Genomic DNA, 26,455 nt, shown 5'->3' with positions numbered 1-26,455 from the left:
ACTTTTCCTTTGTTCAAATCTGGACTTAGACCCTTACTAGCTTATGTCTCTGGGAAAATTAATTAAACCCGTTTGCCTCAGTTTCTTAATCTGTAAAATGAGCTGGAGAAGGAAATGGCCAACTATTCCAGTATCTATGCTTGGAAAACTCCCCAAGAAGGATCATAAAGAGAGTTATTATTATAGCTAGTATTTCTATAACACTTTAAGGTTTGCAAAGCATTTTACTAATATTATTTCACTTAATCCTAATGAAAACCATGGGAGCTGGGTTCTATTAACACCACCATTTTAGAAGGTAGGAAATAATTAATACTTGTCTGAACTCAAATTTGAACTCAGGTCCTCCTGATTCCAGATTAATGCTCTAGTCACTGGAATGCCCATGGGCAATGGAATGCCAATTATTTCTGCCAACCTAAAATGTCATATAGTGTGGGGCAGTGAATAAAGGGCTATCCTAGGATCCAGAAGGCCCTGGGTTTAGCCTTTCACACAGAACAGTTTCGTGATGGAGGGAAACTCTCTAAAGCTTGGCATTAGAGATGAGTTGCTAATCTGCAGGAGCAGCAAAATTTTCATACTGAGAGTTGCCTATACCTATAAATTTATGGATATGTCCCCAAACCCCAAGGGCAGTTCCAGGAAGTGGCTTGGTAGATAGAACAGCAGGCCTAGAGTCAGGAAGCTTTACCTCCCTGAGTTCAAATCCAGCCTCAGACACTCATCAGCTGTGTGACCCCGGGCCAGTCACTTACTCTGTTTGCCTCATCTGTAAAATAAGCTGGAAAATGAAAAGAACCACTCAGGTATATTTGCCAGAAAAACCCTAAATGAAACTCACAGAAAGTCACACATGACTGGAAAATGATCGAACAACAATGTGCAAACCATTGTGCCAAGTGTTAGAGCTATAAAGAACAAAACTGTCAATTCCTGCTCTTAAGGAATTTTCATTCTCCCTAGGTGGCCGTTGAGTTACAACACATATTCAAAATAATTAAGGATGTCCCAAAAGTCTTGGTGGAGTTTTAAATGTTTTTTTTTTTTTTTTTTTTGGAATGGTTTAAGGCATTTAAAACTGCCCTAAAGTACAAGGTAATTTGGGGCATATGAGGCTACTGTTAAGGGTTGTTAAGGGATTCCCTAAACTTGTCTTTTTGAACTGGTTCCAGAGCATGCAGGAGGCCCTGAATGTGTCAAGGATGAAGCTCCCCCTGAGGTAAAATCATTTGTTGTTGCACTCTAAACTGGACCTCCTGTGTGACCTTAGGAGGCAAGACAGATGCCAAACAGTCTGTCCTAGGCTGGGGTAAAGCTTGTGCAGCTGGAGTCCTTTGCAGATAAGAAGATCCTCAGTCTCGAAGTTCCCAAAGGAAAAAAATGAGGTTTTTGCCATCCGGTTGCTTCTCCCCATGAGGAATGTTCTTGTCTTTTTTCCTTCCTTTGCTGCACTATTCCCTTCTCATGTCACAGTCCTTCCTGGTATTCCCTCCCCTTTGTCCTGCTATTATAAAAATGTAAAAGTTTGTAAAGACTGGGAACTTTAAGAACATATATGTTCATTTCTCTTATAATAATCCTGGTTTTTATACAATCTCACGGAGTTGTGATTGTTGATACTATATTGATCACACAAAACAAACAAACAAACCAGGTTTTAATTTGTGAGATGGGTGGGTATAATAATCCCTGGCACTGAGGATAATTGGCTATTCGTTCATTCAATTTTTAAAACTAAAAGTTTTTTTGATAGTTTGTTTTTTATATTATCTAAAGTCTACTTGTTAATTTAAATTCTTCTCAGTGACACACTTTGATTCAATAAACACATTTATTAAATACTATGTGCTAAGTACTGGGAACAAAAAGACAAAACACAAAAATTATCTCTGTCTTCTTCCTAAAGTTTACTTGAGGCTAAAAAGATAGTATAACCATAACAGACAAGTGTGGATTAAATGTTTACTAAAAAAAAATATAAGCTTTTGAGAGTTTGTATGAAACTAGTAGATCCTTAAAATTTCTTTGTCAAACTATTTTTTAAATATAATTTATAAACCCTTCTTTGACTTTTTCTCAGGGTAAAATCCCTTTCTTAAAATCCTACCAATGACAAGTCCTTAAGACTCTTAAAAGAATAGGTATAGGTACCTTGTAAAAAGCCAGAGGTCCCAATTTGGCTGTCTCTGATGCACAATGAATGATACCCTAGAAGAAACAACAAACACAATTTCCCAAAGATAGTACATTCAACAGTCTAGTAATATGTGCAGCTCTCTCTCCTCAACTTTATGATTTTAGACAAAGTCAGGCAAGCTGGCACTTTTATTTGAAGAGAAAGCTTTTGCACTGTCTTGAGTTTAAAAAAAATTAAAGTTATCCCCTGTAGTTCAAAAATAGCCTATATTAATTCTTTAAATTCTTAATAGTTATGACATTTAGTAGGAAAGATCTTTAAGATAAATAGTTCTATATACTCACATCATAATCCTGTGCATTCATCATTCGAGTCTTGAGCACATCCAAGGGCTGACAGAGGAAGGTGGCACATAAACCCTAGGGAGAGGGAGAACTTTGAGATTACAGGGGATAAAAGCTCTCTTGACTTCATTCATTGGCTATTTCTTCTTTGACTATTCTAGGTATTTTTCTCATTTAAATCTCTCAGTGCTTTGGCAAATCAAGTATCATCATCAAGGTGCCTGAGAACCAACTGGTCACTCAATGGATGGATATGATTTGCCACACTGTCCACCACACCTCCTATTTCAAAAACCATGACATCATGGTTATCACCCCAATCTACCAATGGTTGACTTTCAGATTCTTCAATAAAAGCCCCAGAAGAAAATGCTTCTGTCCAAGAGCAGGTTTTATCCTCAAAAATTTGTGTGCCCTTCCCAACCATGGCAGGAAGACAAACTTGGTTTTGAGAGTTTTGGGGGGTGAGGGGGAACTATTGCTGATGTAATCTAGCTCTGCATTCTTAGTTTCTTCTCTTTATTCAAGGTATATGGGAGTGAGCATCTGAAAGGATGAATGGGCTGGTGGCCAACCAAATAATACAGTTGGATTGGACACCAAAAATGACTATATATATCAAAACATCCAGTCAGATGTTTTTACTGGATTTGGTGCTGTTCATTATAGGAGTTAAGATTACAAGGGAAATTGACAACCTATCATGCATGAGGAAAGAATAAAGAAATCTTGACCTTGTGTGATAAAGGAGCAAAGGCTTACTTATAGCTAGAAGTCCTAACTGGAGTTCAATGGGTATTATCAGACAATCCAAATTTGCATAGATAATAAGTCTATGATTTAAGGATGAGTTAGCTATCACTGATGTGAATTCTAAACAAGCTCATTCTGTCTCTCTAGTCAGGGAATCCTAAAAAAAACCCCATTCTATTCCTATTCTCAATCATAATTGTTATCATTCCTAATTGCACACAAAATGAAGTCAGTTTTCCCAGTCTTGTCAGCATATTAAAAATAATCTGAACCATCTCATTACATATCTAGTAATTTGAATTTGTCCTCAACTAGGCTCCTCTTCCCTAACTCCTCCACATTTCTCCCCCTACTCCTCAGACCTACCCTTGTTCCCCCTCTCCTCTGAGACTTTAAAGGTCCCTTAATGGGAAACATGGTACTTAATCATCTATGATTCTACCTTGCTTAGTCACAGTTGGTTAAGCCCATGAGGTATTTCACATAATGGCAAGTTTTTGTAACCTGTGATAAACATATGACATGATTGTTTCATATCAAATTGAACAATTATGCTGTGCCACCAAATTATTTGGCATTCTCTTATTACATCATTTCATCATGTCAATGAACGTAAAGAAACTTTTCAAATACAAGTAAGAAGCACATCAAATTTATTCAAGGCTACATTAAAATCTCAGGAAGGAAAACTCAGGAAGGTTATTATCTACAAGAGAAAACAGTCGTTGTCCAAAAAAAAAAAAAAAAAAAAAAAAAAAACACATAGAAAGGAAACACTGAAGAAGAGAGGGGCAAGAGATATGGAGAGAGACAGACAGAGCCAGAGAGAGGGGGAAGGAGAGATATGGCCCAAACACAGAATTCTAGTAACTAGCTTGCTACTGATTAACAGAAATCCATTTCTATGCTTTTTTTATCAGAACAAATGCAGAGGAGCCAAAGTTCAAAGTAGAAAAAAGCACAATTGAGTAAAATTAAACATGTGTTCATCAGACATCAGATTTAAGCTACTTCAAGTAAATTACATTATGTTCCTTTCTACAGAGACATTAAGCTATAGCTACTGCACTTGGACGCAGTTTGAAGAATGTCCAGCAAAGGACACTGGGGACGGGTCTTTTTTCTTTTTACTCCAGTTAAGAGAGAGCCTCGGTTTCTCAGAGGACAAATAAAAGATCAGGATTTTCTTTTAAATTATTGGTAAGTATTCTTAATAAAGGAGTGTAATTCAGGCCCTTTCCCCAGCCTTCAGTACTAACCTTATCTACATCTTAATACAAATAAAATTAGTACCTTAGGAGTAAGATGGGCTTCAATACCCCAGTCCTCACAAAATACCAGTGGATACTTTGGAGCGTGAAAATAGGTTTTGAAGCTACAAATTCATAATCAAAATGGAATATAAGAAATTTCCTAATCTTGAGATATTTGTTTGGGAATATAAACTTTAAAACAAGATCTAACCCAATACACCAAAAATAAAAACAAAGAAAAAAATCTTGTCATCATTCTACTGGCTTTTGTTGGCTTACTGGTTAAATGTGGAGACTGAGTATAGGTGATTCAAGCTTCCTGGCAAGACTTTCTAGTCATTCCACTAGACAGGAGAGACCCACAAACTAAGGAGATGCACAGCACAGAAACAGGCAGAGATATCAGAGAATAATGAAATGATATCTTGAGATGAGACAAGACAGCTCTGCAACATCTAAGGGGTGAACTGCTGGGGCATTAAGTGCCCTGGCCACGTGTACTCTATTATGTCCTTGGGTTTTTGGTCACTATCTTTTTACCCAAGTTCCCTGGTCACATGCATTCTTTGCAATGTGAGCTTTACTCTATATATCTCATATGTTCATGAGAGAGGGGTATGAAATCTTCCTTTGCCACTTTTATTTGCCATGGTATTAATGAAGTACCTTTTGTTCTGAACTTTACCATCTGGCAGACAGATAAAAATAGACATGTTGGGAAGAAGGGGTTGTGGGCAAATATTTTGAATGAGTGTTGACCCAACAGTATCTTGAAACAGGGAAAACTTTTCTGTGGATCTCAATGAGAGAGGAAGTACCAATGAAACCACATTGATATTTTGAAGAGATTTCCCCAAGATGTATTAAAAGCATTCTGAGAAAGCATATGACACATATGCCTTCCAGTACACAAAGTCATATAATTTCATGAATATTCCTTGAAGCTTCTAAAAAGAACCTACAGCAATGAAACTGGCCGTAACATGGGTGCTGAGACTGTCTGAGGAAATTTGCCAAGTGAGCACCATTTGCTTGATCTCGTCATAGAAGGATGCCTGCAGAAGGAGATTAAGTTGTGTCAGCAACTTTAAAGCTCAAGCTGAATTTTATGCCTATTCCTCTTTATCATCTCTGTCCATCAGAGACTTCGCACAGAAGCTTAGTATGAATTCAGCAATAATTGTATACTATGGCATAACGGAGAGAAGTTTGATCTTGTAACCAGAGAGTCAGGTTTAAATCCTAGTCCAGACATTTATTGGCTGTGTGGCTATGGACAATTTATTGATGTCTCCAAGACTCAGTTTCTTCATCTGTAAAAGAGATAACATTTGTATTTTCTCTCTTGCAAAGCTGTTGTGAGAAAAGCCCTTTATCAATCTTAAAGCATTTCATAAATGTTAAGGTAATTAATTATCTCATTTCAGCAAACCCCTTCTCCTAAGGCAACAGTTCTAAACACTTTCCTTCAAATCTGTGACTGTAAAGTATGTGAATAGGATTCAACAGTATTACAGTTTTAAAGGTAAGACTTACATTGAAATAGCCTGAGAGCCTTGAAAGCTTCATTTGTGGCCTCCTTCCAGACACTCTCACAGCCAATAGGTGCAGAGAGCAGGAGATCTGAGAGAAGGAACATGGCCTACCTGTCCCACCGTCATCAAAGCCCCTCGACTTGATGCCAGAGTAGCCCCGGAGAATAACGTTGAAAATCCCTCTGAAGGAAAGAAGAGGGGCAGGGAGGCAGACAGAAAGCCCCTGAGCAAGTTTGGGGTCCGAAGGACAACTACCTTACAGCCTCTAAGCTTGGGGTCAGTTCAAAAGACCCCAAATCATGCCTTTAGTAGATGAGGATGCAAGTGCTGATCTACAAAGATGAAAAGCAACTCAGGGACCTCCAGAATTCCCTCAGAGAATCCTGTGCTTCTCTAAGCTCCCCCTTAGGTGCTGGGCACCAGTGCCACAAATAGGAAAATCGTCCCTGTCCTCCAAGAGTTTACACTTCCCATAAGGGAAGGACTATGCTTACAGAAAGTAAATACAAGGCATAGGTTTAAAAAAAAAAAGGTCACCATCCATAGACTATCCCCACAGCCTTTTCTGGTCCCCATCATCACTGCTTTCTTCCCTTCCTCAGATGATGCCCCTCAGTAGAATGTAGGTCTCTTGAAACCAGGAACTATTATCTCAGCTTTGTATACCTGCCTATTTTGCTTTGGGGATGTAGATTTCTAAAGAAGTTGTCTAGGAATGCTGAACGTCAGAGTCTTAGGAAATTGTTTGGGATCCTGAGGATTTAAGTGACTTGTCCAAAGTCACAGAGCTAGTGTATATAATAATAAGTATGACTTAGGCTTGATTCCAAAGCCAGGCCTCAATCCACTACTCCATGTGGCTTCTCACCTAGAACATGAGGGGCTGTTAGATCACATGAAAACTCTGAACTACGGCCCCCTTCTTTCAGAGGCTTTATTTTGGTGGGCACTTAGGACACACTTTGTCCTACTAAACGTCATTCAAAAAATAATTACAGCAACAAAACAACAACAATGAAATTTCTATTTTTTCCCTTGTTAGGAGAACCTACCTTCCTTAATTATACGAGTGAATCCATTCAGCACATGGGAATAGCTATAGGACAGAAAATATATAGATAAAATAGATGTATATACACACACACACACACACGTACATACATACATATATAAAATTATGTCTCAAGATTGGTTATTTAATTTGTAGATCTCTTGGGTATTGTGGGGGAAGACTAAAGTAGAATTAATTTAGGGATCGTCTGTGAATTTCATTTATTCAGGCTATTTCTATTTCCTTATAAATCCAAATTATTCCTTTTCATATCCCTACTCAAAATTGACACATTTCTTGGGCAACTGCTGCCATCTGGTAACAGTAAGACCTACTGCTATTTATTTCAGGGGAATTCTGCAACTTTTTGCATAGTTTACTGGGTGTAAGATTAGCAAATTCATTTTCAGCTTTCTTTAGATTCCTATTTTTTAGGCTTTTGTTTCCACTAAGTTTCTATTTCTTTTTTTTTTTTTTAAATTATAACTTTTTATTTACAAGATATATGCATGGGTAATTTTTCAGGATTGACAAATACAAAACCTTTTGTTCTAATTTTTCCTCTCCTTTCCCCCATCCCCTCCTCTAGATGACAGCTAGTAAAAGACAGCAAGGAAATATAATCCCATCCTATATGTTCAAGAAGATAAGAACATGAATCTGCTAGTTCCCTCTCTACTCCTCAAAACAGAGCTAAGGAATAGCTCTGAGTTTAAAGGATCATTTAAAAGACCATTAACTCTGTGTTAACTTCAATTGAACTCTTTTAGACTTCAATTTGGATGAGATGATGTCTAAGGTTCCTTCCAATTCAGAGTTTCCATAAATTATGAACTCACTCCCTCTACTTTGTGACTTACTTTCTCCTCATGTGCACTGGCATCTTCACATCATTCTGCATCCTACTTCCAAATAAGATCCAACAATTAGAAGGGCTGGTCACCCTTATAGGACACAGGGATGTGAGAAGTTCAAAGGAAGAGAGATGCTAAGAGGAAAATAGTGGAGAGAAATATGCCCCTAAATAAGGGAGCAGGAGAAAAGGGAGGGAGAACAACATGGAAGGTAACTGACCTAACATTCACCACATCTGCTGGGGTCCCCACAAACCCTCCAATGAAACCTAAAATCAGAGGGAAAAGGACATAAGGTTTACAAGCCTGCTTCAAATTCCATGGAACTCCAGGACTGTTCACTCTCTCAGCTCCCACAGTTTCTTACTTCCAATATCCCTCTCAGGGGAAATGAACAACGCACTTAATGTTCTTTGGTTCTTGGGCCAGCCAGCTGCTCCCTATCAACTGCAAGCTCAGCTCCTCTTACCTCCCAGGGCTGCCAGATACACCTTCTGATAGAAGGGGAGGTGTCTTTTCTTGCCATGTATTATATGGTCCCGCAGTGAGTGATAGATGGCAAAGCGAGTCACAGAATATGTCAGCTGATGGAGAGACAGAAAGTTTCAAAAAGAAAGATGTCTCAGGCAGCCAAGAGACATCTTAAGTAGCAATCCCTTGACCCTATTGCCCTGGGATGAACAGGCAAGATTTAAAAGAAAACCAAAAACAACTCTCTGAGCTACAGAACTTGTTAACTTTTATTATGCGTAAAACCCTGACTTAGTTAAGGGATTCAGAGACATTAAGGAACCTTCCAAGAGCTTATATTTTATTGGATGGGAAAAGAAAGTTCAAAGAGATCAATCATTCAATCAGCAAACATTTGTTAAGCACCCACTATGAGGTATGAGATACTGGGGATAGAATGGTTGAGGATAACAGCCAAGTCTAAAGATGTCACCCTAGAATTAAGTCAAAACTCTGTGATAGTCACAATGTCAACTAGGTGGATCACTTCCTGGACCCAGGAAAGGTGATATCTTAGATCAGAGGACAAAATAGTAGGGGTCCCCATCTGTCACCTACCTGTCTACACAGTGAGGCAGAGAGCCCACTGTAAAGTGCCATAAAGCCACTGACGCTAATCACTCTCACTGCCATGCCAGCAAAGCCAATATTTGCTTTGTGTTGAGTTTGAAGATGGACCTACATCAGGGAGACAAGTGGGGATGAACATGGAAGTAGAATATAATGAACTGCTGCATTGTAGGGTAACTGACAATATATAGAGGAGCCAGGGTTCCCAAATCTTGCCATATTAAAATTATCCCACTTACAATAAGAGAGACTGAGGCAGAAGTCTGAGCTAATGGTCCCTTCTAATGAGGCAGACCTCAGATCCTCACAATCTCTTCCTTTTAGGGCTAGATGTCCAGTCATTCCAAACCAACCATACCAAGTACAGAATAATTCCACTGAATAAGCAAAATAATGTCAGCAGGATCACAAGTTGGGTGAAACAGAATATAGCCCTAACATGGACAAGCTTCTCCCTAATTTGGGCAGGAGGAAATAGTACCCTAAGTGGACTTAGGGCAGTCAGTGCCCTAAGTGGTTATAAGATGGTCATCTGTCTTCTATTGGACAAGTGATTGGTCTGGAGATACAAAAATATTTTGGGGGACTTTCCATGTAGGTATCACCTCTGCTAAGCTGAGCTTGATCAACATCACAAGTCAAATCAAGAGTGGAAGGCCTTAGTTAATTTCCTACGGTTAACTTAATGAACTTAGAATCTGCATCTTATAGCTCTGGGGTCTTATATGTAGAACTTTGAAATGATTCTATCATTAATCAATTGATTAATACTGATTGAAACAGAGAAGGGGTCCAAAATACATTATTTTTCTCACTGCATTGAAAATCCTCCAGAAAAAGAGATGTATACCTTAAATCTGAGAACCAGCCCAACTATATTTAGAGGCACATCATCAGCATGGCTGGGATTAGATGGTGGGTATGGGCAAAACTGTCCATAGGAACTTTGGAATACCGCCCTCCCCCCCCACCCCCAGTTTCCCCAATTTGTAGCAGGTCTGTAACCCAGGATGGTAGGGGAAGTACTCAAACTGTGGGGAAAAAAAATCACAACATTTTTAGATTTGGACAGCAACTAACTGGGTCAGGTAAGAGAATAGGGATCTCCCAATAGAGATGTCTTACTGCTTATTTATTTATTTGTTTGTTTATCCACCCCACTAAAGGGGTTACATGTGCAGTAGCATCTTCTATAACTTCTTACAGTAAGAGTAGGGGCAACAGAGACTTCTACTATTTTCAAATAGCAACCTTGCTAAGAGATACAACTCTTACTAGCAAGTCACTTACCCTGATTGCCTCACCAAAAAAAGAGACACAGACACAGCTATAATATCCCCTGAGAAATCACACCTCTTTTATTTTGTGTATTTCAAGGGAAAGAGATAGCATACCCTCTTCCTTTAGTGGAAATTATTTGTTCATTTCAACTTATGTCTCAGGATCTGGCCAAAGACATCATTTTGTAAAAATATAGTAAAAGGCTGACTCTGGGAAAGTTTCTCTTTGGTGAATACCTAAGCTGATGAGGTCATCCCATAAGGGATCCATCCCTGAGGGAAATGGTTAAGAGTGTTAGGGGAAAAAAAGTCAAAAGATTCAAGTAACCCTATATGTAAATTCTAAAGCAGAGGAAAAGGCTGCTGTCAGCCCTCCCAAGAACAAATATAGAAATCTGGTAGAAAGGACATGAGGATTCCACTGTGGAACATGAACAGACAATCTAACCTATTCACTCATTTTCCAGATGAGGAAACTGAGCCAGGGAAGCAACTTGTCCAAGTTCACAAAGGGAATTTTAGCATTGGGATTGTAAATGCAAATTTTCCTAATTCAAAAACTTGTACTCAATGAAAGTCTATGGAGTTATGACCATCTAAGAGGAAAAGGGAACAAGGACATCTAGAAAAAGAATTCATAGACACTTTGGGCAGTGGCTAAAAAAAAGTGATGCACCAAGATTAATTAAGTAACTAATTACTGAGCACACTTCAGTGGCTGCATTGGGTTTCTTGGTTTTTTTTTTTGGTCTGGATCTGTGACATCACAGGAGAGCAGAGCTCAGGTTGAAGAAGCTGAACCAACATAGATAGGCACCTGGTCTAGTCTGGCCACAATGAGAAGTTAGTTATTTGCCCAGGATCACACAACAGGTATGAGTCAGAGGCAAACCTTCTTGAATTCAAGGCTAGCTTCTCCTCTGGGGCGGTAATTGCCTTAAATTCAATAAAACATTTCCTTTAAAGAGGATCTAGAGAAACAGGATAGGATGAGATCAGCAAAGAAAGTAGGTCTTAGGAGTGGATTCTGTCCACATTTATCAAAAGCAGGAAGCTTAGGCAGTTAAGGAACTTTGGCCCAGAGAGATAGGGATCTCGTTTGTTAAAAGGACATAGCCAGAAACCCTTCACTAGAAATTTGTCAGTTTTTCCACCCCTTAGTTTTCCTTATACAATGCTTTTAAAAACTCCATGCAATTTCTAGTAAACTCCAGGGATAGTGGTCCTTCAGGTACAGCTCAGGAGGTAGAGCACACAACCCCTCTGGAGGTAGGTGGTAGAGTTTATTAGAACACAGGACTGGAAGCAAGACCTGAGAGTAAGTCCTAGCAATTACATCACTGGCTTGGTTCTTAATCTGGAATCTATGAATTTGTCATTTTTCATATTCTGATAATTGTGTTTCAAAATAACTGGTTTCTTTGGTAATCTTAAGAATTGTATGTATTTTGTAATACTCTAAAAAGGGGTTCATAGATTTCACCAGATTCAGTCAAAGGGATCCATTATTGGAAAAAAAAAAATTAAGAATCCCTGCTTTGTTGATAATTGATTGATGACAATGTCAACTCTTTATTTTCTTTTTGTGGTGGCAAAGATCCCTCAACTGGGGAATGGCAGGACAAATTATGGTATAGGAATAGGAATTTATACTACCATGTCCTAATTAAATGATCAAAGGAATGATTCGGTTCAGAGAAATTTGGGAAAGCTTGTATGAAGAGAGAAGAATTGAAGGAACAATTTAGACAGTAACACCACCATAAAGATAAAGTTTTGAAAAGCTTAGTAATACTGATCAACACAATGAGCAGCCATAATCTCAAGGGTGCCAATGATGAAACATGCTACCCACCTCTTGACATAAAGATGACAGATTCAGGATACAGACTGAAACAGATATATACCTTTTGGACATGACCAATGAGAATCTGTTTTGCTTAACTATGCATACTACAAGAGTTTTGTTCTTTAATTAGAGGAGGATAGCAGAAAGAAAATACAGTTTTTGTCCACTGAAAAACCTAGTGATAAACTGTGTGCGCTGAGGAATGCCCTAGAGAGTCATCATCAGATTGGTGATGAAATTTTTGGTCACAGCAACTATTATAAATGGATTGTGATCTAAGTTAGTGGATATAATATCTACCCATAACAAAATTTAACTAGACAAATAGTAACAGTGGACTGGGCACTGGGGCTGGAGTCAGACACTCCTGAATTCAAATTTGATCTCAGACACTCACTTCCTAGTTGTATGACCCTGGACAAGTCACTTAATCCTGTTTGCCTCAATTTCCTCATCTGCCAAATGAATTGGAGAAGGAAAAAGCAAACTACTCCAGTATTTCTGTCAAGAAAACCCCAAAATTGGATCACAAAGAGTCAGACATTACTAAAAAATACCTGAATGCACACACAACAAAATTACAGCTCCTTAAAGCACAAGAATAGACTAAGTTACGGAGGGGTTGTGACTTGTATTTATGGAGAAGTACCAACATGACTAAGTATCAGCTCTTTTCTGGTGAATTTTGTCTACTATAAGATTTGTAAATTCTTTTACTGCAAGGATCATGTCCTATTAATCCTGTTTCTCTCCCAGCATTTGCCATAGTTCATTGCTTCTCCCCTTCCCTTTTTTGGACTTGTAAATTTGTTGTCATTAGGAACTTTCTCTACCAATGCACATCAATAGTTCATCTGAAACTTAAAAATTCTTAGTGTTGCCTGGGGACACTGAAAGTTTGAAAGACTTGTTGAGTTCAGGCATTTAGTAGATATCAGAGATAGGACTATGAACCAAGATTTTCCTGACATCAAGGAATTTTAGGTAGTACACACTAACCCAAGGATTTCTGAGGAACGAATGCTCGAATTCTAGACCACCTCATTTTCACTTATTCCTTGCAACGGCAAAGTTGGTACTCACCTTGATCAGATCCAGTGGATGGGTCACACAAGTGGCTCCAGCAGAAGCCAGTCCCCCAAAGTACCAGCGGAATGCAATTTTCTTGCTCATGCTCTTGCTCTGAGGATTTCCACAGGCTCTGGGCACAATCACTCACAAGAGATTCAGAGAGAATCTTGATTATCAATATATTGTAGAAGTTCTATCAAAGGTTACAGCTGCCACACACTTCTGCTCAAGGAAGTAAAGTGATGGAGATTGTTCAATTGTAGTTAGAAGAAGGTATGCTGAAGTGTTCAGGGATTCTATGTTAACTGATAGATCTGGGAAGGCTGCACACTGGGCTACTGCCCACAGGACCAGGTGTCCGCTGTTCCATTAGCACCTGCTCATTTGACTTACAGAAAACCCTTGGAACCAATATCTGAAGGGTTCAAAAGATACATGGAATCAATCAGTCAGAGCAGCAGTAGGTACAAAGGAAAGGGAGAGAGGGACAATAGAAACAGATAAAGTAAGTTTTATGATGAACATTAGATAAGTTAATTCAGTTCAATTCTACAAACATTTGTCAAATACCTATTACTCACCTGGCAACAAGCATTTGAGTCTACAAGGACAAGAATGAAAGATGCCTTGCTCTCAAGGGACTTTTTTCCCCTCAAGGAGATTAACCTAACACACCATGCACACCAGTAAATGCAAAGTAATCTGAACAGAGGAAAAGTCCCACTCTGGATTATGGTACCCATGACCCGTAAAGACCTAACATAGGAGGCAGTATCTTAGCTGTGCTTTAATGATAATAGCTAGCATTTTATAGTGATTTAAGGTTTGCAAAGTGCTTTACAAATACCATCTCATTTTACTCATTTTTCTACTACACAGTAGCTCTGGGAGATGCATATGAACTATCACCCAGACTGGTCTGCCAAGATGGGAAAGCAGCAGTGAGCCTGAGAAGAGACCCCAGAACACTGCCTGGCCATACTAGATGGTGGTCTTTGAGGGCAGGGATGGTGCTTTGTCTTTCCCTATATCCCCAGAGCTTAGTACATAGCAGGCACCTAATAAAGGCTTACTCGCTGACATAATAGAGACAAATCAGACCATTTTGAGAAAGCTGAGGAGATGCTCCCCACAGAATCCTTTGGAATCCAAAGAGAATAAGAGCTTCTCTAGAGTTGAGTGGCACTTAACTAGGCACTTAATGCTTGCTGAATGAATACAACACTCTCGTTGTTAATCCTTAGTTATGGAAGTTTTGGGAGAGTGTCTCAAGGAGGTGATACCAGTGACAGACTGTGCAAGGTCACCTCCTGAGCCATCTGGGTCTCATGGCCAGATACAGACCAAGACTGCCCACAGGCCTGGATGCAGTGGGAGGCCTCAGCCTTTTTAAGCTCAAGTCTTCAACAGGTCTCAGTTTGACTGCGGCAGTGCCCAATCAGTGATCATGACTTACCACTACTAGGGGAAGTAGGTACTAAAGACAGTAACCCTATGTTACAGATGAGTAAACAGTCTCAGAAGGCTGAGTCACTTGCTTGTGGTCACACAAATAGTGTCACAGGCAGGATTTGAACCTGAGTCTTTTAGATTTTATCAGGAGCAACTAGGTGATGCAGTGGATAGAGCACTGAGTTTGGAGACAGGAAGATATGACTTCAAATCCAGCCTCAGATACTGACTAGCCTAGCTGTATGGCCCCCCCCTTGCCTCAATTCCCCATCTGTAAAATGGGTACACACTGGAAAAGGAAATGGGAAACCACTTTATTATCTTTGCCAAGAAAAACCCACAGCCTTTTTCATGGAGTTGCCTAGAGTTAGACATGATTGAACAACTTCCTGATCAAAGAGCCTCAGTTCAACTCTATCTTTGTGTGATTGTGTGATACATCTCACGAAGAGGAAAAGGAAACCTATTATATCTGAGAGAAAGAATGGAGGGAGATGAACATAGTGTGTATCTTACTGCCATCAGAACTGGCTTAAAGAGAAAAATCTGTGTGATTGTGGACCATTCAGATCACCTAGCTAAGGTCAAGTCTCCTTTCAAATAGAAATCTATGGTCCTATGATCCTAGGATTCCAAGTCAAACTCCATGTAGCACTCTGCCTTCCAGAGTAAACTAGAGGCCCTCAGGAAGTGGCACCTGAGCCTTCAAAAACTTGAAGAGTTCTTCCGGCCAAGATGGCGGAGAAAACACAAACATCTTCTCAAGCTCCATATTTTCTCTCAGAATAATTTATCTCATGACAACCCTTGGAATTAGTGCTCGAATGAAAAAAGACACAAATAATTACCAAGAGAAGATATCCTCAAAATGCAGCAGAAAAGGTCTGTTTTTGCTCGGGGATGAGGACAGCTAGTTCAGGCACAAACAGAAGGCAGGCAGTGGCAACACAGCAGACAGAGTAAGGCAGGGAGCTCACAGATGAGCAGACGAGAGGGGCATGGGGTGTGATCTCAGCCGTTTCTGCAGGGAGATATTTATGACAGTATTGGCTACTTTGCCCTGGCAGTAAGCCAGGAGACAGAGAAGCTAAAAACACAGGAGGTAAAGACTATAAGCCAGAAAAGCCAGCATCTCTTGGGACCTGGCCACACCTACCACTGTATGTCTCAGTACACTCTCAGAGTCTCAGAGCACAGATGCAAGGCAGCCATTGCTGTCCTGCTAGTGCCTCGCTGCTGCCCCCTACAGTCTCTAGAGGAAGATCGGTAATACCATCCAGCACCTCCCTCCTCCAAAAAAAAAGCAGACTGCATTTGTTTTTCTTGTTAGTTTCCTTTGATTCTTCTTTGACAAAATAAGCAAAAAATTAAAAGCATACTCTAAGTACTGATAGTTTCTATATGGACAGAGAGCAGACTTTAAACCCTGAGGAGACTAAAAATAGACTGTCTCCAGATGACTCCCCAAAGGGGGATATGATCTGATTCTCAACACACAAGACTCTCATAGAAGAAATAAGGCTCTCACAAGAGAGCTAGAAGAAAAATGGTTAAAGGAAAGGGAAGTTTGGTAAGTAGAGTTTGGATAAGTCATCTTTCACTCATTTAAAGATAGAGTGGATAAAAAAAAATCAAATCCTTGAAAAACAGAATTAATGAGTTGGAAAAAGAAAACAGCTCTTTAAAAAATAAAATTGGCAAAATGGAAAAAAATTCCATAGAACAAAACAACTCACTTAAAAACTCAATTGGACAATTAGAAAAAGATATTAAACAAGTGAGTGAAGAAAATACTTCATTGAAAATCAGAATCAAACAAATGGAGGAACTGAATGACTCAACCTTCTTGAAAAAACAACAGACCTGGAAAATAGATCTAGGAAAGATAATCTGAGAATTATTGGGCTTCCTGAAAAATATGATGAAAAAAAGAACCTGGACACTATTTTCCAGGAAATTATCAAAGAGAACTGCCAGAAGTTATAGAAACAGAAAGTAAAATAGAAATTGAAATAATTCATTGATCACCTACTGAAAGGGACCCTAAAATCAAAATACTAAGAAATATAGTGGCCAAATTCCAGAACTATCAGACGAAGGAAAAAATGCTGCAAGCTGCTAGAAAAAATCAATTCAAATATAGAGGAGCCACAATAAGGATTACTCAGGATCTAGCAGCGTCCACATTAAAGGATCAAAGGGCCTGAAATATGATATTCCGAAAGGCTAGGGAACTTGGTATGCAGCCAAAAATAACTTACCCAACCAAAATGAGCATCTTTTTCCAGGGAAGAAGATGGACATTCAACGAAATAAGTGAATTTCATCTATTTGATGAAAAAAACAGAACTAAACAAAAAGTTTGATCTACAAATATAGAACTCAAGAGAAACCTAAAAAGGTAAAAAGAAATCTTGGGAACTATATTTCTGCTATAAAGATATATAAATAATACAGTTTCCTTTCTACCTCTAGTTTCTAGAACAAAGCATACATGTGTTCTTTTGATTTGAACCTGAATCTTCCAGATTTTATCAGGAGCAGCTAGGTGATGCAGTGGATAGAGCACTGAGTTTGGAGACAGGAAGATATGACTTCAAATCCAGCCTCAGATACTGACTAGCCTAGCTGTGTGGCCCTGGGCAAATCCCCCCCCCCTTTGCCTCAATTCCCCATCTGTAAAATGGGTACACACTGGAAAAAGGAAATGGGAAACCACTTTATTATCTTTGCCAAGAAAAACCCACAGCTTTTTTCATGGAGTTGCCTAGAGTTAGACATGACTGAATAATTTCCTGATCAAAGAGCCTCAGTTCAACTCTATCTTTGTGTGATTGTGTGATACATCTCACAAAGAGGCAAAGGAAACCTATTATATCTGAGAGAAAGAATGGAGGGAGGTGAACATAGTGTGTATCTTACTGCCATCAGAATTGGCTTAAAGAGAAAAATATTAGACATTCGATTTATGGTGAAACTTCTCCCATCTCATTGAAAAGTAGAAGGGAAAAAGTGAAAAGGGAAGGAGTAAGCTAAGCAGAAGGGAATACAAAAATTGTGAAGAAAAGGGGTAAGATAGGGGGAGGAACTCTAAGGTGGAGGAAGGGATACTAAAAAGAGAGGGCTGTGAGAAGCAAGTGCTCACAAATTTAATACTGGGGAGGGGGATAAGGGGAAAGGAAAGGAGAAAAGCATAAGCAGAGGTTAACAAGATGGCAAGTAATATAAAGAATTGGTAATTTTAACCATAAATGTGACTGGGGTAAACTCCCCCATAAAGAGGAAGTGGTTAGCAGAATGGATTAAAAACTAGAATCCTACAATATGTTGTTTACAAGAAGCACACCTGAAGCAGGGCAATACATACAGAGTAAAAGTAAAAGGTTGGAGCAGAATCTACTATGCATCAGGTAAAGTAAAAAAAATCAGGAGTAGCCATCCTCATCTCAGATCAAGCAAAAGCAAAAATTGATCTGATTAAAAGAGATAAGGAAGGGCACTATATCTTCCTAAAGAGTAGTATAGATAATGAAGCAATATCAATATTAAACATATATGCAGCAAGTGGTTAGCATTTAAATTCTTAAAAGAGAAACTAAGAGAGCTGCAAGAAGAAATAGACAGCAAAACTATAATAGTGGGAGATCTCAACCTTGCACTCTCAGAATTAGATAAATCAAACCACAAAATAAATAAGAAAGAAGTCAAAGAGGTAAATAGAAGACTAGAAAAGTTAGAAATGATAGATCTTTGGAGAAAACTAAATGAAGACAAAAAGGAGTACACTTTCTTCTCAGCAGTTTATGGAACCTATACAAAAACTGACCATATATTAGGATATAAAAACCTCAAACTCAAATGCAGTAAGGGAGAAATAGTAAATGTATCCTTTTTAGACCACGATGCAATGAAAATTACATTCAATTATGGAATATTATTGTTCTGTAAGAAATGGCCAGAAGGATGATTTCAGAAAGACCTGGAGAGACTTACATGAACTGATGCTGAGTGAAATGAGGAGGACCAGAAGATCATTATATACTTCAACAACAATACTATATGATGATCAATTCTGATGGACATGGCCTTCTTCAACAATGAGATGAATGAAATCAGTTCCAATAGAGCAGTAATGAACTGAACGAGCTACACCCAGCGAAAGAACTCTGGGAGATGACTATGAACCACTACATAGAATTCCTAATCCCTCTATTTTTGTCCACCTGTATTTTTGATTTCCTTCACAGGCTGATTGTATGCTATTTCAAAGTCCAATTCTTTTTGTACAGCAAAATAGCTGTTTGGACATGTATACATATATTGTATTTAACTTATACTTTTACATATTTAACATGTATTGGTCAATCTCCCATCTGGGGAAAGAGGTAGGGGGAAGGAGGGGAAAAGTTGGAACAAAAGGTTTTGCAATTGTCAATGCTGAAAAATTACCCATGCATATATCTTGTAAATAAAAAGCTATAATAAAAAAAATACAAAAAAATTATGTGTATTCCAAGGAATTGTTTTAAAATAAATTTCTTTGAAATTTATTATCAAAAAAAAAAAAAAAAGAAAGAAAGAAAAAGAAAATTGACATTCAATAAAAAGCCAGGGGAAAATAGACCAAAAAATAATTGGAAACTAAATAATCTCATACGAAAGAATGATTGGGTGAAACAGCAAATCATAGACATAATTAATAACTTCACTCAAGAAAATGACAATAATGAGACATCATACCAAAATGTGTGAGATGCAGCCAAAGCGGTAATAAGGGTTTCCCCTTATTTCATATCTCTAGTAGAGGTCTACTTGCATAAAATAGAGAAAGAGAAAGTCAATGAATTGGGCTTGCAACTAAAAATGCTAGAAAAGGAACAAATTAAAAACCCCCAGTCAAACACTAAATTTGAAATTCTAAAAATAAAAGGAGAGATCAATAAAATTGAAAGTAAAAAAACTATTGAATTAATAAAACTAAGAGTTGGTTCTATGAAAAAACGAACAAAATAGACGAACCCTTAGTAAATCTGATTAGAAAAAGGAAAGAAGAAAATAAAATTTAGTCTTAAAAATGAAAGGGAGAACTCGCCACTAATGAAGAGGAAATTAGAACAATAATTAGGAGTTATTTTGCCCAACTTTATGCCAATAAATTTTATGACTTAAATGAAATGGAAGAATACCTTCAAAAATATAGCTTGCCCAGATTAACAGAGGAAGAAGTAAATAGTCAAAACAGTCCCATTTTAGAAAAAGAAATAGAACAAGCTATTAACCAATTCCCTAAGAAAAAATTCCCAGGACCAGATGGATTTACATGTGAATTCTACCAAACATTTAAAGAACAATTAACTCCAATGTTATATAAACTATTTGAAAAAACAGGAATTGAAGGAGTCCTATCAAATTTCTTTTATGACACAGACATGGTACTGATACCTATACCAGATAGGTTGAAAACAGAGAAAGAAAATTATAGACCAATCTCCCTAATGAATATTGATGCTAAAATCTTAAATAAAATGTTAGCAAAAAGATTACAGAAAATCATCTCCAGGGTAATACACTATGACCAAGTAGGATTTATATCAGGAATGCAGGACTGGTTCAATATTAGGAAAACTATTAGCATAATTGACTACATCAACAATCAAATTAACAAAAATCATATGATCATCTCAATAGATACAGAAAAAGCATTTGATAAAATCCAATATCTATTCCTAATAAAAACACTTGAGGAGATAGGAATAAATGGACTTTTCCTTAAAATAGTCAGGAGCATATATTTAAAATCTTCAGTAAGCATCATATGTAATGGGGAAAAACTAGAACCTTTCCCAGTAAGATCAGGAGTGAAACAAGGTTGTCCACTATCACCATTATTATTCAATATTGTATTAGAAATGCTAGCCTCAGCAATAAGAGTCGAGAAAGAGATTAAAAGAATTAGAGTAGGTAATGAGGAAACCAAACTATCACTCTTTGCAGATGATATGATGGTATACATAGAGAGAACCCCAGAGATTCTATTAAAAAGCTATTAGAAATAATTCATAACTTTAGCAAAGTTACAGGATACAAAATAAATCACATAAATCCTCAGCATTTTTATACATCACCAACAAAATCCAACAGCAAGAGATACAAAGAGAAATTCCATTCAAAATAACTGTCAATAGCATAAAATATTTGGGAATCTATCTACCAAAGGAAAGTCAGGAATTATATGAGCAAAATTACAAAATACTTTCCACACAAAGTCAGATTTAAATAATTGAAAAAATATGACGTGCTCTTGGATAGGCCAAATGAATATAATAAAGATGATAATACTCCCTGAATGAATCTATTTATTACTAGTGCCATACCAATTAGACTCCCAAGAAACTATTTTAATGACCTAAAAAAAAAAAAAAAAAATTCATATGGAAGAATAAAAGGTCGCTAATTTCAAGGGAATTCATGAAAAAAAAAAAATCAAATAAAGGTGGCCTAGCTGTACCTGATCTAAAACTGTATTATAAAACAGCAGTCACCAAAACCATTTGGTATTGGCTAAGAAACAGATTAGTTGATCAGTGGTATAGGTTAGGTTCACAAGACATAGCAATCTAGTGTTTGACAAACCCAACCCAAAGATCCCAACTTTTAGGATAAGAATTCATTATTTGACAAAAACTGCTGGGAAAATTGTAAATTAGTATGGCAGAAATTACACATGGACCCACACTTAACACCATATACCAAGACAAGATCAAAATGGGTCCATGATTTAGGCATAAAGAATGAGATTATAAATAAATTAGAGGAACATAGGATAGTTTACCTCTCAGACTTATGGAGAAGGAAGGAAGTTGCAACAAAAGAAGTAGAGATTATTGATCACAAAATAGAAATTTTGATTACATCAACTTAAAAAGCCTTTATACAAACAAAACTAATGCAAATAAGATTAGAAGGGAAGTAACAAACTAGAAAAACATTTTTACAGTTAAAGGTTCTGATAAAAGCCTCATTTCCAAAATATATCGAGAATTGACTCTAATTTATAAGAAATCAAGCCATTCTCCAGTTGATAAATGGTCAAAGGATATGAACAGACAATTTTCAGATGATGAAATTGAAATTATTTCCACTCATATGAGTGTTCCAAATCACTATTGATCAGAGAAATGCAAATTAAGACAATTCTGAGATACCACTACACAACTGTTCAGATTGGCTAAGATGACAGGAAAAAATGATGAATGTTGGAGGGGATGTGGGAAAACTGGGACACTGATGCATTATTGGTGGAGTTGTGAACGATTCCAACCATTCTGGAGAGCAATCTGGAATTATGCCCAAAAAGTTATCAAACTGTGCATACCCTTTGATACAGCAGTGCTACTACTGGGCTTATATCCCAAAGAGATACTAAAGAAGAGAAAGGGACCTGTATGTGCCGAAATGTTTGTGGCAGCCCTCTTTGTGATGGCTAGAAACTGGAAAATGAATGGATGCCCATCAACTGGAGAATGGTTGGGTAAATTGTGGTATATGAATGTTATGGAATATTATTGTTCTGGAAGAAATGACCAGCAGGATGAATACAGAGGGGCTTGGAGAGACTTACATGAACTGATGCTGAGTGAAATGAGCAGAACCAGATCATTATATACTTCAACAATGATACTGTATGAGGATGTATTCTGATGGAAGTGGGTATCTTTAACAAAGAGAAGATCTAACTCAGTTCCAATTGATCAATGATGGACAGAAGCAGCTACACCCAGAGAAGGAACACTGGGAAATGAATGTAAACTGTTTGCATTTTTGTTTTTCTTCCTGGGTTATTTTTACCTTCTGAATCCATTTCTCCCTGTGCAACAAGAGAACTGTTTGGTTCTGCACACATATATTGTATCTAGGATATACTATAATATATTTAACATGTATAGGCCTGCTTGCCATCTAGGGGAGGGGGCGGAAGGAGGGAAGGGAGTGAAGGGAAAACTCGGAACAGAAGTGAGTGCAAGGGATGTTGTAAAAAATTACCCAGGCATATGTTCTGACAATAAAAAGTTATAATAAAAAAAAAAAAGAGAGAGGAAAAAAAAAAACCTGAAGAGTTGTCATTTGCGAGGATTATGAGACTTTCCACTAGATCAAGTGAACCTGTATATGTTGGAATCCTTACAAAGTGCTAATTTAGCATGGTATTTAGCAAATCCTGTAGCTCACTAATGTATTTAAGTACTCATTGGAGTTCACAAGTTTGGAAGATTTCAGGGTTTAGTATGAGATATCCAAATTCACACCTCCCTTAATCCCTGCCTCCAGAAGGAGGAGTCAACTTTGGGAGAGCATATATAAAAGAGGCTCTTAGCTTCTGGTTAGTGAGTTACTTTGGAACATTCCCAGGGGTTGGAGAGGAGCACTCTGGGAGGAAGTCCACAAGCCCTCTCTCGGAGGCAAGAGAGATTCATTTCAAATTTCACCTTGGTGCTGGCTGAAGGCTGAAGGAAGCAGAGGCAGAAGCAAAGGACAAAGCTGCAAGAGCTCTTAGAACCAAGGAGAGAGAGAGGCCTCTAAGAAAAACTAACCGGGCTATATTGAAGGACACAATAAAAGATCTGAACTTTTAGCTCCTGGCTGCATTTGGATGATTATTACTCTTAACTGAAACTAAGGTTGGCTCCAGAAAACCTCCCCAAGAAACCTGCTCCTAGAGAGAACCCTTATTATTTTAAAGAAGAAAAAGACATGTATGTATATAGATCTCATATGTTCTCCTACCTTCTGTAGGATTCCCTTCCCTGTCCTCCTTTATGTCAGTGCCTATTTATTACACTGGATATACTTTGTTGGTACATGGTTATTTGCATGTTGTCTGTCCCATTAGATTGTGAGATCCTTGAGAGCAAGGTCTACTTTTTGCTTTTCTTTGCATCCCTAGAACTTTGCAGAGTGCTTAACACATAGTGGGTGCTTAAAAAATGCAAGGTAACATTGCTAACAGAGAACAATAATTATAATTTTAAAATCTGACATTATGTAGCATTTTAAAGTCTGCAAAGAGCTTTTTACATGTTATCTCATTTGAATCTCATGATAATCATGTAAAGAACATGAGAAGTATTATTCTCCCTCTTTTACAAATAAAGAATCTAAGGTTTGAACAAGTTAAATGAATTACCTATGATCATACATACATGTAAAAGGTCAAATTTGAACTCAGATCTTCTTTAGTTCTTCTAAATCTAGTGATCTTATTTATTTTTGCTGAGGCAATTGGGGTTAAATGACTTGCCTAGGGTCACACATCTAGGAAGTGTTATGTGTCTGAAGCTGAATTTGAATTCAGGTCCTTCTGACCTCAGGACTAGTGCTCTATCCACTGTTCCGTCTTGCTACCCCTCTAGTTATCTTTTTAAAACAAGACATATAGATCTAGGAATTTATTATATCCAGGTATTAATTCAAATATGCCTTCTGGATATTTGCCATTAATCACTTCAGAACATTTGCAGCTTTAAAAAAATCATATAATGAAAGCCTGAGCAGCTAGGTGACAAAGTAGATAAGAGTGTCAGAGTCGGAAAGATTCATTTTCGCCGAGTTCAAATCTGGCCTCACTTACTAGCTGTGTAATCTTGGACAAGACACTTAATCTTGCTGCCTCAGTTTCCTCATCTGCAAAATAACAAATAACAATAATTCACATTTCTAGAGCTTTTCATGCTTACAATGTTTTGCATGCATCATTTCATTTGAGTATTTACAGAAAAACCCTGCAAGATAACACAAGAATTATTATCATTTTATAAAAGAAACAGGATCAGAGAATTTTATAGAAGAGGAAATTGAGGATCATAGATTAAGTAAGTGGAGTTAAGGAGTGGAACTGGCACTCAAACCTGTCTTTTGAGTTCGGTGCTCATTCTACCAAACCATGTAGTTATTTAGGAATCCTCTCTTTCTGGTTTCAAGTAATTACAGGATTTATGGAATAAGCAGAGAGACTCAGAAATCAAGCCCTGTGATAATAAACTGTTTTTCTCTAACAATTCATTTCAGATAAATTTGACCAAACAATTAAAACCTTTCTTGCCTGGAGCAAGTGCCTACCTCAGTCCACCTCTTACCTTTGCTCTTCGCTACTCCATACTGAAAGGTTCATTCTTACAATACAGTGCGACTGAGGAAGACTTGATATGGACAATGGACTACAAGCTAGGAATTCCCAAGTTCTACTTCAGGTTTTAAAACACTGTGTCCCTAAGAGGCAGTTTGCAACATTGAGTAGACCAGGGATAGCAAAAGTGGGCAACCAAGAAGTTTTACAAATTTATACACACATATCTATATATCTCTAAGTTCTTGTACATCTACATATATTCATACACATCTATATGCATACCCATGAGGATATTTGTGTATAATACAACATACCTACACGTACCTATACCCTTCTATGGCCTATAGACACATACACAATCTATATGAATATCTAGATATCTTTGTGTGTAACACACACACACATGTACGTATCCCTTTCTGGATGTGTATATATCCATAGCCACGCTCACACATCTACAGCTAAGTATACCCACATCTTTGTGTATAACACACACACACACACACACACATCTATACCTATCTATATATCTATGTGCATGTATATACACACAGCCTGAGGTTTCTATACTCTAGAGCCGTTGTCATCAGTTAAGAGCGCAGTTAAAATCCAAATTGTCCAAGATGAGTTCCGGTTAGGGTCATAGTAAAGCGTGGAAGGTCCAACCTGGAGATGGCGTGACCCAGTCATCGCAGTGCATGAACCTTTAACTGAAGCAGTCAGATGCGGAACGGCGGGAGTGGGGGTGGGGCAGAGAGGAAAGAAACATTCCCTAGACGTTGGGGAGGTCTTGGGCCACTGGCCTGGTGTTTCCCACGCTATTGATTCCCCTTACCCCACATTTAGCCTAACGAAATAAAATTAAAAGGCACAACCGGGGCAGAAAGTGTTTTTTCGGGGGCGGGGGATTTCCATCCTCTTTTTCCTAGATGTGCGAAGGGAAGCTGCAGCACCCACTGATTGAGGCTAGCTCCGGGGCGTCCGTAGTGGGGTCCGTGGATGGGGGAGTGTCCCCTTTTCTCCCAGACCTTCTGCCCCCCCCCCCAAGTCAGTAAGGTCGTGGAGCTAGGGCAGATCTTTTTATTGATCGACCGAAAAATATTTGACAGGACAAATTTCAGGGCGTGGCATTAAAAGGGAAGAGTCCCAGGGCCTGTTTGCTCACCTGAAAAACGGATTCACTTGAGTGAAGATGCAGTGAAAACAATTCTAAAAGGAAGGCGAGGCGTCAGCCTGAGGCCGTGCGGGATGCTGGCGTCCATCAGACCCTCCTCTAGCCCAGGCCTCCCACAGTGCCAGCCATCCGGTGGGACTAGGCCCAGCAGGGGCAGCCCTCCGTTCCAGGGTGGGGGGAGGGGCGGCGCAGACTAGGGTCAACCGCCTCCGAGGCCCACGTGGCAGGCACATGGAGGCGGGGCCCGAGGTCTTTGAGTTCCCCCCTCCCCACCCCCACCCCATTTCAAAAGCTGATCAGCCACCAGGTGACCAGGCGGGGCCACCCTGGTCTAAGTCCGCAGAGGTTCCGGCTCCCGGTGGAAGGGGCTCAAATGGTGAGAGAATTACCAATTGCTGGAGGAGGGAGGGGGGGGTGTGCCCTTACGTGTTACTAAATCTTTGTTGGCTGTGCAGATAATCCTTAACCAGGTCTAGTTGGACTCCGTGACACC

General features: G+C 38.5%; 1 protein-coding gene across 4 annotated transcripts in view; it reads right to left on the bottom strand.

Moving 5' to 3' along the window:
• The window catches only part of LOC100922570 (mitochondrial dicarboxylate carrier-like), a 31,591-nt gene extending 5,415 nt beyond the window's left edge, over positions 1-26,176 (bottom strand). The window contains exons 1-12 of one of the 4 annotated variants that reach the window (XM_031965634.1): positions 25,954-26,176; positions 15,511-15,683; positions 13,223-13,625; positions 8,999-9,118; positions 8,400-8,514; positions 8,151-8,199; positions 7,937-7,978; positions 7,078-7,121; positions 6,137-6,207; positions 5,453-5,545; positions 2,485-2,559; positions 2,155-2,211 (exon numbers count right to left, since the gene is read on the bottom strand). In XM_031965634.1, coding sequence (XP_031821494.1) covers positions 2,155-2,211; positions 2,485-2,559; positions 5,453-5,545; positions 6,137-6,207; positions 7,078-7,121; positions 7,937-7,978; positions 8,151-8,199; positions 8,400-8,514; positions 8,999-9,118; positions 13,223-13,312 — 756 coding nt within the window. In that variant the 5' untranslated portion in view covers positions 13,313-13,625; positions 15,511-15,683; positions 25,954-26,176. Of the gene's footprint in view, positions 1-2,154; positions 2,212-2,484; positions 2,560-5,452; positions 5,546-6,136; positions 6,208-7,077; positions 7,122-7,936; positions 7,979-8,150; positions 8,200-8,399; positions 8,515-8,998; positions 9,119-13,222; positions 13,626-15,510; positions 15,940-25,953 lie in introns of those variants that run through there. The other 3 variants (XM_031965637.1, XM_031965635.1, XM_031965636.1) reach the window with 3 other exon arrangements.
• Between the last annotated feature and the right edge of the window lie 279 nt (positions 26,177-26,455).

The sequence above is a fragment of the Sarcophilus harrisii genome, chromosome 4, assembly GCF_902635505.1.
Source record: "Sarcophilus harrisii chromosome 4, mSarHar1.11, whole genome shotgun sequence".
NCBI lineage: Eukaryota > Metazoa > Chordata > Mammalia > Dasyuromorphia > Dasyuridae > Sarcophilus > Sarcophilus harrisii.
The sequence above is the reverse complement of the archived record's forward strand: the minus strand, read 5'-3'. Positions and strand labels throughout refer to the sequence as shown.